This window comes from Cyprinus carpio, chromosome B8 (assembly GCF_018340385.1).
Source record: "Cyprinus carpio isolate SPL01 chromosome B8, ASM1834038v1, whole genome shotgun sequence".
Taxonomy (NCBI): domain Eukaryota; kingdom Metazoa; phylum Chordata; class Actinopteri; order Cypriniformes; family Cyprinidae; genus Cyprinus; species Cyprinus carpio.
Window position 1 is genome coordinate 8,986,678 of NC_056604.1, and position 12,797 is coordinate 8,999,474.

General features: G+C 36.5%; 1 protein-coding gene across 3 annotated transcripts in view; it reads right to left on the bottom strand.

The window, feature by feature from the left end:
• faf1 (Fas (TNFRSF6) associated factor 1) overlaps positions 1-12,797 on the bottom strand; it is a 68,826-nt gene that overhangs the window by 11,004 nt on the left and 45,025 nt on the right. For all 3 annotated transcript variants that reach the window (XM_042729556.1, XM_042729555.1, XM_042729554.1), the window contains 5 exons: positions 9,920-10,056; positions 9,093-9,181; positions 4,365-4,445; positions 4,073-4,150; positions 1,032-1,247 (listed from right to left, as the gene is read on the bottom strand). In XM_042729556.1, coding sequence (XP_042585490.1) covers positions 1,032-1,247; positions 4,073-4,150; positions 4,365-4,445; positions 9,093-9,181; positions 9,920-10,056 — 601 coding nt within the window. The remainder of the gene's footprint in view (positions 1-1,031; positions 1,248-4,072; positions 4,151-4,364; positions 4,446-9,092; positions 9,182-9,919; positions 10,057-12,797) is intronic.

Sequence of the window (12,797 nt, forward strand, 5' to 3'; positions counted from 1 at the left end):
GCCACACGCTGGGATTAACTAGCCAATTATACACTCTATTTTTCCTGCTGAGCTGTAACACTCACACACACTTTTTGCACACACACACGCAGGCACACACAGTTATTAGTGCACCGCAGATGGACAGGAATTAAAAGATATTCACCATCAGTGGGGCTCTAGACTAATATCAGTCATGTTCCAGCATGGGGAAAGTTGCCCACAGAAAATATATTGAACAGGAAGGAGGCGGGTGTTCCAGGACTATGTGGGCACTTGGGTACTTATAATAGCTGTTATGAGTGGGGTTAATAGTCATGACCGATATCATTATGATATACATGTGCTACTCTAGTTATTTGCACCCAAATTTGCAGAAAAATGTCCTCAGTAGTTAAAAATAATAGCTAAAAATATATAAACAATGCTTCTTTTTTTTTAAACAATATCCTTTAAAGAAAAAATGTGATTCATAAATACACAATAATAAGAAGAATAATACATTAGTGATATACACACTATATAAAATATATTAAGCATTATATAATAATAAAAATATTATTATTCATCATTTTAATATTAATTATGTTTTAAAAGATATATATATATATATTAACATATACAGTTAAAATAAACAAAATTAATTATATATAATTTAAATTAATTTAAATACATATAATAATATATAAATAATAATATATATATTTATATATATATTATATATAATATATATAAATATATAATATAAAAAGTATCTATTGGGTCATATATATATATATATATATATATGTGTGTGTGTGTGTGTGTGTGTATATATATATATATATATATATATATATATATATATAGCGCTAATATGTCATTTTAAGAAATTATAAGTGTAAATTTATGCATTTATTCATATTCATTTTAACTCGTATTTTAAACAGTCTAAAAAGTTTTATTGTAAATTTAAGGATTATTTTAGGGTCAAAATGCATAGAAATTCGAAGACATTTATTTGAAAACTACATAAATCTATAGTAAATGTTTGTGTGCATGTGTGAACTCACATTTCTGCGTGGAAAGGTGGTGAGCAGTTTGAACTCGTCGGATGGGTAGCCCTTGGAGGCGATAAAGTCAAACAGGACCTGGAGTTTACAGCTGCCCAGGAACCGCCTTTCCAAAAACTCGCCGCTTGGCGTCCGGATGCGCAGCTTGCTGACTGGCTCTCCGCCCTCCTCTTTGGGCTCTGGTGGCAGGGCCTGCTCCAATGAGAGACGGATAGCCTGCACAGGGGACAGCAAAATGGTAACATTATGGCAAAACAATCCTATCTCATATGCATCTCATGAACTAACCACTTTATAAATCTTCTCTTTTGAATGTGAAGGTTTAAAGCTCATTTAATATTAAAATGGCTATAAAACCACACTACTGTACCACATAACATATATATGCATGGATCTTATGAAAATGCAGCACGCAAGTCATGCGTCAAAGGTCCTAAATTTAGCACTCCATCACAGCTTGAATGTGCCACAAAAAAAAAAAAAAGAATCTTTCCATTTTGCACGTCATAGAAATATCACACTGTAAAAAAAATAAAAACACAATGGGTGAAAAGTGAGGGACGGGGAGGGAAATGTGTATGAGAAGTTGCATACAAATTTAAAGAGAACAAGAGTGAAAGCAAGAAGGAGAGGTGAGGGAATTGAGCCGTCTCTAGTGACACGGAGCACGACCTGCTGCTCCTCTGGGCTTTTCAGCTCCAGCTTGTTGTTCCTGTTGTGACACTGGGCAGCATATGCTGTGACAAAACACGCAGGCTTTATTTACACACCATAATGCAATTATATTTCATCAAAGTGTACAACAGTAGCTCATTAGCAGCAGGTGGCTTGTGTGAGCGCGTGCCGGCCCCGCTCCCTTAGGTAGGGGCCGCGTGTAAAAAGCCCTCTGGGGGGGCGAACGGCGTCTCTCCCCAGCCCTGCTCGGGATGTATGTGTGCATGTATGTGTCTGTGTGTTTCCTGGTCCCTGCGCACAAAAGACACTAAGGAGCATCCTTTTCACTGCGCTAAACAAACAGTGTGTGTGTAGCACCTGACGGCAGAGAATAATGACATGACCACTCCCCCTCGGCCTTTCATGCACTGTCTGGGTCACAAAAGAGTCCAAATCACAGAGCATTTCCCCTCTCTACTTCTCTATACACTTCTGCTGATTGTTTCCCTCCAGTGCGCCTATTGTCGCCACAGACCCACCGAGGTGCTGTGGTTTGGGCGTGTGCGAGGGTGCGCGCGTGCTTGGATAGACTCCAGGTGGAGAGCATCTTACAGCCTTGTTTATACACACACACAACGTCAAAAAATGACGCACGGAAAGAAACGCAGATACATGCAGGCCACATACGGCCGAACTGTAACAGCTGCTGAAAATCACAGAAAATGTATGCACGCCATTTGAATCTAATCTTTCCCTTCAAGAGCAAGAGGTTAATTACGATTGTGTGCGAATCCAAACCATGGCATGAAACGTAACGGGTGACCTCTAAGGTGCAGGAATCAAAGAGATGTCACCCGTTTCACAGCTTGGAGATTCACGTCCAAAGGCGTGACGTTTCAGCATGGAAGAAAAAAAAAAAAACGGTCATTTGGAGTTTATTGCAGGTGATTTTATCTGTGTGTGTGTGTGTGTGTGTGTGTGTGTGTGTGTGTTTCAAGCCTCTTCTCCCCTTGGGTTCATTACAGACAGCAGGAGAACAACTTTAGACCCTGCTCTCATTAAAACACAAGGCTGCTGCTGAGTTAACAGCTCACACACACACACACACAGGACTGACACAATTACTTCGCCTCCAGGCCGTCTTTGTGTTTACCTCTCCACAATATGCCTCATATTAAAAGCTTTGTCCAAGACGAGCATTAAATGAAGCTAAAGTGAGCTATTGTAGGGTATCATATGATTGAAGGTCTATACTGTAGCCTACACACCACGTCCTGACAAGAATGGTACCATGGCAATAGGAGATTGAACTAATTACATGCTTTTGTTGAAGCTTAAAAGTGACAAATTATCTCATATAGCAGTTTCACCTGAGCTGGTCCGGTTAGTATTTCCTGCTGAATAAACAGACGATAATCTGGCGACACTGGTGTGGTGGCTTTCTGTGTTTTTGGTGAGCAAATATCTTATTAAAAAGAGTGTGTGTTGAACTTGTAAGCACACTAAATGAACAAGTACACTTTGTGCCACAAACTGTCTTTAGAAAGAGCGCTAAACCGCACCATCTGTAATAAATTTGAATGTTAATACGGTGGTATTGTATTCTGCTGATCAGCTGATAGGGAAGGGGTATATTTGCTTTCTCCTACATCTACAGGTGAGATTTAACTTTCCGTGACACTTTTTCATGCCGTCTTTGTGAGAGTGTCAGTGTTTTGACGTGCACCTGTCGTTTTGTACAGCTTGTATACGGGGCGATAGCGCAAACACTGCAGGAGTACGCGGGCGGATTGCAAATAAGTATGTGATTTGTGCTACAATGTAAACTGTGTGTTTGATGAGAGTGGTAACGACAGGACATGAAGCTTTATGGCTTATGAGGCGTGAAATCCCATTTAAGTGACAGAATATCCATAAACACATTAAATGTCAATGTGAGTGAAACTGTCAGGTTTAAATTTGGACTTAAAGCATGGGTGTCATTTTTGTGCTCACTGTTTCGGCTTCAGTGGAAGAAAGAGTGGTTTTAAAGATTTAAGATGTTTTCAAAAGCATTAATGGCTCTTTTGAACCAGTTAACTGGAATTAACTGGTAACGCAGAGTAATTGCAACATAGTGCAGGAAATAAGTCATATTTGGCAAGTAAACCAAGCTTCGCTGGGCTCTACGTAGAATAAAACAAGGAAACTAGTAAATTTCTGTGAATTCCAGTTCTTTTACAATGAAAAAGGATCATGATTACATGGCCTGCATCGTGCTGCTTTTAAGGTGAATTATTTAGGGTCATTCTCAAATTTTCTTCTGTTCACCAACCTTTGAGAGCTTGTCATATAAACCGTGTTATTGAAACAGTCACCAAACCGGTGAAACTCAAAGTAAACCTCACCTCTCGTTCCTCCTCCTGCTCTTTCCTGATTCGCTCCTGACGGACTTGCTCTGCCTCTTCTCGCTCTTGCGCTTCTCTCTGAAAAAAAATAAATAAATCACATTAACTAGCAACACACTATACTAAAATAACTCAATAACAATTTTACACAATCATTCAGCAACTTTATATTTCATTATACTTCTAAATTAAATTAAAATAAATCAAAATTTAAATAAATGAAAAACAAACAAACAAACAAACAAAAAAAAGGAAATCTGGGCAAAAAAGGACATTTAATATCTTGCCAAACCTTTTTACGGTCAGCCTCCAGAGACAAGCGATAAGCTTCATCCTGCTCTCTTTTGACCATTTCTCTGGCTTCACGTTCATCCTGAAAGAAAAATGAGGGTTATTAAAACTAATGTCATGAACTAATCATCTAAAATTAAAACAATTTTTAATTTCTGAAATGAATATGAACATTAATATTTACTTTTTTATATGCAGGGGGATCCATAAGTAAAAATAAATAAATAAACTTGGAAGTAAACAATAATAGATTTTTCAAAATTTAAGACATAATAATAATAATAATAATAATAATAATAATAATAATAATAATAATAATAATAATGTTTCAAAATAAGTTAATAAATAAACACCAATGTTAGAATAAAATTTTTTGGTCTATTTTTAGGTCACTGATTGGAAAAGCAAGTAGACACAGACCATGTGAACTAACTTATCCAAAAAGACTTGATAATAGCTTGATAAAAGCTGATGATATAATTAGAAAAAATGAATTTTTCTAGTAGTCTCATAATATTTATTTATATTATCACTATATTTCTATCTATTATCTACATCTTACACCAGCTAGCCAATAAGAGCATGTCTATCCAGATAACAATCCCACTGGATCTTTGACGTATGAGATGGTTCCTCGTCATTGTCAGCAGTAATGGCCACATACTGAATGCTATTGTATTGTCGGACACACTAACTGGGGACGACTGAAAGAGTATCTTATAGAAGTGAATGCATGGAGTTCCTCTACATACAATGGACAGGCTCTTTTATTATTGTGAGTGTGTGTGTGTGGATCCTGTTTGTTAAAACCCAGCTGCAAGTCTACCTGCTGAGACTGAAGACTGTGAATAACTACTGTTGCTTTTGTGCAGTCAGGCTCGTGCAATTGTCTGTGGCCGCTTTTAAGACTAAGGGTCTTTTCTCCTGGCTGGACTTTGTGTGGAAATGTGAAAGAGTTGTGACTACACAGAGCAGAGCAGAAGAAAAGGAAGGATAGAGGGGAGAAAGGAGCGATAAAGCACAGAGGCTGATCAAAGGAGAGATACATCCTCAAATTCTATTCAAACGAGCTGTAAAAGAGTGTGTGAAAACCATGTTGAGGTATAGGAAGAGTTTGTGGGTTGATGTTTGTGGGTCTCTATTCGTAAAGTCAGAACACTGAAACAACTCAGGTGAATTGGGATTACAAACAACGGGATCTTTTATCTGAGGGCTGGAAATAAGAACAAATATATACTGACTTTTCCAAACACACTGTGCTTTTGAAGAACTACTCATACAAGGCAAAAAGGACTTTCAAAATCTATTGTAATAATAAAGCAATTAGTCATGAGAGGTCATGTTTTACATTGAATTCGCCATAGATAAGTGTTTTTAGATACAAGGCATGTCAATAAAAACTTAATCAAGGTTAAAAAAAAACAACCTTATTATTATTATTATGAAAGAATAATTAAATTGATTTACTACCAAGTAGTATAGTAGTATAGTTCATTATATGCCAAACGGCAACCTAGAGCAACAAAACAAAAAACAACAAAACAAAACACAAAACAAAAAACAAATCAAAACAAAAACAAAAACCAAAAACAAACCAAAAAACAAAACAGGAAAAAAAATTTTTTTAGATGTTTTGACTGGTCATACCATAGATATACAAAATTAAAATTCATAGTAAAACTAAAACAAAACAAACAAAAAAGGTTTAGGCATAGTGACTGGTCATTGTGTAGATATACACATTTAAAATGTACAGTACAACTTACAAATTAATAATGTTAATGGTGCTGAATTAAGTTTTGGTTTTTTTATAGTTAATAATAATTTACAGCCAGTCTCTTTTGGGAAAACCTAAACTGTAACATTCAAAATGATTTCTATAATGCCCCTGACTAGAAATATCAAGTAGCAAATCATAATTCATGGCTGTCATCAAAGCTAAAATCTATTAAAAAATTTTTTAATGAATTTTAACATATAAAGATAATGCTCAAATTTACAAGTAGTCAAATTTGACCAATTTGATTATCCATTTACTCCGCTTGTATCCTTCTACATGAACACAGCAAAGCATTATTTCAATGCTCTGTCAAAGTGTCAAAGAGAAAGAAAGTGTAAGATGAAAATAATTAAACAGGGTGAGTAAAGAATGTGAAAGCTTTGTCCCATGTTTTTTCCCCCTCTGTTACACTCTACATACAGTGAATCAGTTCTGTGACCTGTACTAGAGCTAATGGAGCAAGTGTATAACTATTTTAGCCTTGACTGCACAACCCCACGTCATGTCACTTACACACAGAGGAATGCTGGTGTGATCTCGGTGGATGAGTGTGTGCTGTCTGGGTTTGCCTGTTGATCCAGACAGTGTATGTAAGGGGTGTATATCTGTCCATACAGACAGACAGACACACACAGGTCACTATGAGTCACCTGACTGTATGGGGCAGGAATGACACACACACAGGGACTTTTCGGTTAAGGACTTTAAAGGGCAAACTTAAACTGCCTCAAATGGCAGGCTGTTAGTGGTGGCACAACAACAAATGCTTTCAAACACTCCAACACATTTCTAAGGTGGCTCACTCATTTGTGTACAAACACAAGGTTAACAAAAGATTTGGATTCAAGCATCACACCCATGATTTGAAATGAGCTGGAATCACCAGCTGTACTTTAATCAACACATTTAATTTAAAAGTCAATGCTACAATACTTTGACCCTTCAAAACCATTCGTAGTCTGATTTTCCTTCCTTTCTAGTGAACATAAAACATTCAGTGCAACCAGTATAGTCAAACTTGCAATGAACTGGTTCCTTCTGTTGAACCAAAAACATTTAATGTAGTTAAATATCAAACAGACTCACTTGAAACAGACTCACTTGAACCAATTAAATATTTTTCATCCAACCAGTAATGTCCAATGCATTAAGAAATTATTCTTATGAATCGGTTGTTCTTGTTGAATTAAAAAAAATAAAATAAGCCAGTTTAGTCCAATTCAGGACTTTTATGAACTGGTTCATTTTGCTGAATCAAAAACCTTCTCCACAACCAGTGTAGTCTAATTCAAGAAAAATTCATGTTTTCTCCTTTTGAGTTAGTCCTTTTAATTAATCATTCAAAACTCATTTGAATAGTTTAGACTTAACTAAAATAAAAAGCTGGCGAATCGAAATCAAATTGAAATGTTTATTGATACCCAACTCTAGGGAGTAAATATTATAATTTTACTTTTTATGTAAACTACATCTTTGATTTCTACCACATGAACTGTTTTTCAGTAAACAGAAAATGAATGGAAAACTTGTGCTTCACTTTCCAGCTAAGGGGCAAATGTGTGAACTACATAAAATGCAAAATATCTCCTCTGCGTTTTCCTCTGGCACCTCACTAACCCCGGCTCCCTGTTTGTGTCTGTTCACATCACATTTCCTTCACAGCCAAACAGATTACAGCCATTAATTGCCACGAGGAGCAAACAGTCAAGACGCTTCCAGCAGAAATCCATCAACGTGTCAGAGTTACTCAAGCGCTCTTGACTGAGGGAAGCAGAAATTTCACAGGCTAATGGATCTAATGGAACAGATACAATTCGAAAATAACGTTTTTAACGGAACTTATTCACCAAGCCGGGAAACCGGCCTAATAGCAGATGGCGACTGAACAAATTACCTGAAGTCTAGCAGAAATATTTTCACACTGAGACAATGGTAAGGACTATGACAATTATGACATGGCATAAATATTTTATGTTGCTATTCGTGATTGATAATTATTCAAAGCATCCCACGCAGGGGTGCGAACTGAAAAGAAAATGCTGGGACGAGGCATGAAATGTCATGACTTATCAAATCACTGAGTCAATGTGCCTCAGGGTGACAGCAACCTATGTTTGCTGTCTGTATATTTCCCACCAAACTACAGATACAAACATTAACAAACACAGGTGAGGATGACTAATTAGCTCAACTCAAAGAAGTGTGGACAGACCTGTCATGACATGTAACAAAACATTAATAATTAGTGTTTTTAATTAGGCAGGAAGTTAATCTCTTAAAAGTTGCCAAAGAGATCCACTATTTGGAATAACCTTTCACTAAAAACCGTTTCCAATTCATTTGAACAGATGGACACATCTTGTTTGAGCTCTTTGTAAGTGCGTTTGTTTGCAGACCTAGCATTGATTTGAACAATCACATACCGCATGCAGACATGACACACTAAAATCGCATCCTGCCAGCATTGTGTCGACTGCACAAGCACAGGCCACCGCAAGCTTACATTACACAATTGTGCTTTTTCTTCCAGGGCTTGTTTGAAACCCAGACAAACACACAGACGCAGACGGACTGTCTATTCTTACCCCTGTGTGATGGGCCGACTCGTACGAGTCAGACAATGAGTGGTCATCTGCCCCAACATGCCCCTTTTTGTGGCCTAAAAATATGACTTTGAATCTGCCTAATAAAAAGCACCTCTCTGTGCTAATCAGTGTCTGGTGTGGTGAATTACAAGTAGCGTGCATTTCATAATTTTTGGAAGAACAGAGTTTATATTGTCACAAGACAATGTGGGATTGATTTTTCCATATAGGATACATGCAGTGCTATCTTAGAATTTGGTCAAACGAAGCATCTTAGGAGGCAGAATAACTAATGTGCCCATTTTTGTTTCAGAAATGAGACCTTAAAATGCTGCCTATGAAGAGAGCTCATCTTGGATCTCACCTCATCTTTGATGTCTTCTTGTTGCTGTGCTGTGAAGATCTCCATGGCTCCCATGAGTCTCATCATAAGCTCATCCACTGTTGTGTTGCCCATCACACAAATAGAAAAACAACAATGATCAAACTGTAGCAGACTTATCTAATTTTGCAGTTCTACATACTTTAAGATGCATGCAAAATGTTCCAAATGGAAAATAATTGCATACGGTATGACAATTTTTATTTTATTCATTTTTTATTTGAAAAACTATCCGAATTACTATGAATTATTAATATGAATGCAAATCGATGCTAAAATGAAATTCAGCAGACATTTATTAATTTGTTTAAAGATTAAATAATTAAATTATTTAAGTTTTTATTATCAATTTAATTATGTATATAACAATTTATTTAAATATTTATTTAAATATATTTGGAATAATTTGGCCCTCCAGAGACTAAATTGAGCCTAATGTAAACTTAAAAGTTTTATCATTTTTAAATAAATAACAAACATTAAGATGTAAAATAAATAATAAATAATTGAGATATGCACAATTTTTTGTTATTTTGTGAGATAAGTTGATTTGTGAAAGGTTTTTTGATAATTTGTTGAGTTAAGTGCATTTCAAGCGCTGCTATTATTAAACCAAATTTTTTTTTGAAATTATTTTATGTAATTTTTGAATTGTAATCTTTAATTTTTATGTTGAATGTTTTTGTTGTTTTTTATCTATCAATCCATCCATCCATCCATCTATCCATATATGGTCTCATATTTTCTGGTAGTACCAAGTAAGTGTAATCTATCATTTTATTTGTAGTTCACTTATATATATATTTTACCTTGAATGACATTTAAAACTTCATTTGATGTCCGTTTGCCCATAACAATTAAAAGTAATGGGAACTGGTCAGTCTTGTACGTCCGAATGGTCTGTGCAACAACACTGCCAAAGTGCCTTGTACACATCGTGAGTAGTCTGGAAAGAGAGTGAGAGAAAAGAGAGAGAGAGCCAGTAATTTAAGTGGACAGTGGACAGACAGCCAGTGAAACTCCCCTGAACAATCACTGAGCTTAATAAGAGTACACAGCTCATCATATTAACAGACTTTAAAACCAATTCTGCTCTCCGCTCAGAGGATGGTCCTTCTCCAAACACTCCCCCGGTCCGAATTAGTATTCAGCTCCCGCCGCACCGAATTTGATAGGGCAGAGAGGATTTCTTATTCCATTACAAAGACAGAACTTTAAATTAACGTTTCGCTGAAGGAAAAGGGTAGCGGGCAGACTCAGAGAGCTCGCAGTAAATGTCATAATATTAATGAATTGCTATAGAGCGAATGCAAATATAGATTAGCTTCTCTCTTCTTATAATAACATCGGCTTTAATAACTGGAAAGTAAAATAGAGGAGAGATGGAACACACTAGAGTGAGGGGCCAAGACCAGCGTGGGAGGGAAGAAAAGAAATATTGAAGATTTTTTCACACCAAATTCCACCATATTATCCGAGAACTTTATAAAAAAAAAAAGTTGCATCAGAGGAGATGAGTGAGCACTTTTTGGACTCTGGGTATATTCAGACTAAATAAATCTAAAATGTATGAAATAGTATGTATACTGTGTGCAGTAGTTATTCAGAATACACTACATGGAATGATGTATTTCTAGTTATGATTATGCACTCATCCTTGACTTCTTTAATTACTTGCAATTACTAGAGTTAGTTAAGTTAAAATTGAGACACAATGTGGTTATTTAGCATTTTTATTCAAATAATGTTGTGACAATGTAGCATACTACAACTGAATATTCCCTATATTTCATATACCATTAGAAAACAAGGAAGTGAAGTGAAAACAAGTGAAAATAAGCATGACAAGAGTGACAAAATTTAATTAAGTTAGCGTACTAAAAATAGAGTGGTTAACTAACAGGACAACAGGTGATCTATCTTCTGTGTAACTTGTACAGATCACTAGATTCCACAGAGCTGTTTCACTGCCCAAAAAAATTAAACATCATACAAATAACACTTGTGTTTACAGAGGTCCCATCAGGCATTGCAGTTGGCAGTTCATTGTCACATCAGTGATGCGTAAAGAAATCTTGAAGAATGTTCAGAGTTTTCAAAGGACCTCAGGGGAGTTATTTTTGATTTTCTAGTTAGTAACACCAGGTGTTTCAAGCGTCTCATCAAGGAGGGCTTTGTAATTGGAGTGACACGCTCTCGTCTCCTCCTCAACCCTCGCTCAAGTCGAACACTCTTGAGTGTCTGAACCGTAATATTTCCCCATCGCCTGAACTGACAGAGGTGTGGCACAGTATCAGACCATCTGCTGGGGCCGCAGGGCGTGCACTGCTCTATGACTGTTTCCCTGAGAAAACTGTTTCTCAATCACAATGATCATGATACTCAAACTATACATTGATTTTCAATGACACAATTGCACAGCAACAACAAACAACAGAATTCAAAAATGTTTCCTGGAGCTTTTAAATACTTCTGTTGATTTAATCATATTAAATTGTTTTTAGATTTGTTTTTTTACTTTTTATCATCCACAAGGAAAATTCTCCTATAGCCCACCTGTCCTCAAAAAGTCACATGATCTGATGTATAATTTACACCTGCTGCAAAACAGGAAAATGCATTTTATACTTTGAATTAGGGATTTTGTTATATCACTGGAAAAATAGCCTTGTGCACATCTCTTCATCTCCAGTTTGAGTCCTGGCTAGTGTTTCTTTCCTGATCCCTCTCTCCTAACACATCCTGCCTCTTCTCAACTGTTCTTTACATAAAGGCAAAAAAAGGATGATCAATTGTAGCAATAATGTTTTAAATAGTATCTTATGGCTATAAAGCTCTATAATGATTCAGTTTGATTAAGTACACAATTAAATTTGATTTAACAACAATTCAACTTAGTATTTTTAAAAATGCATTTACATTATTCTTTAAATACTTCCCCATTGTATCTCACAGAAAATTCTTTAAATACTTCCCCATTGTAGAAACTGCTGTGGCTGTTGGAAAAAAATAATTGAGTACTAAATTGCAATTATTTAGATTTTTAGCATTGTCAATAAATCACAGCTATATGAACCATCAGGATTTAATGGATTGAAGAAAAAATAAATAAATAAAACTTTGTATCTGCTAAAATACACCGTCAAATTGTGACCTGCAGCTTTTTCTTACTTATACCAGTAACAAAGAGCACCTGTAGCACCTGTGGGTGCTAATTACATTCACTCTAATTACATTTGGGCTCTGGATTAATGCACAATTATGCTGAAAGTCTATGTGATCGGTGTCAGCGATTAGCGATTCACAGGCTTCATTCACAGAGTTAGCTTTGAAAAACACTGTCAGTCACCATCCACAATCACCAATCAGTCAGGCCTGGCTCGGGAGCGTGAGAATGAGGTGTGTGTGTGTGTGTGTGTGTGTGTATGAGTATGTCAGAGTATAAGGATGTGGGGTTGTGTGCGTGTCTCTCTCTGTTCGCATTATGAATAGCCCCAGATGTTGTCCGCCTTTAATCTGTGGTAGAAAGGCTCAGCTGGGGCAAAAAGCAGAAGGGGAGGGAGCGGGGTATAGAGGCAAGGCTGGACTGAAGGAGCCCCTGCAGAAGCAGGTCACTAGCTGGTCTTTCTCTACCCGTCCACTCCGGAGGGAGGCCTTTAGGGTGAAGCCTACTGGAAGGAAAAGTAG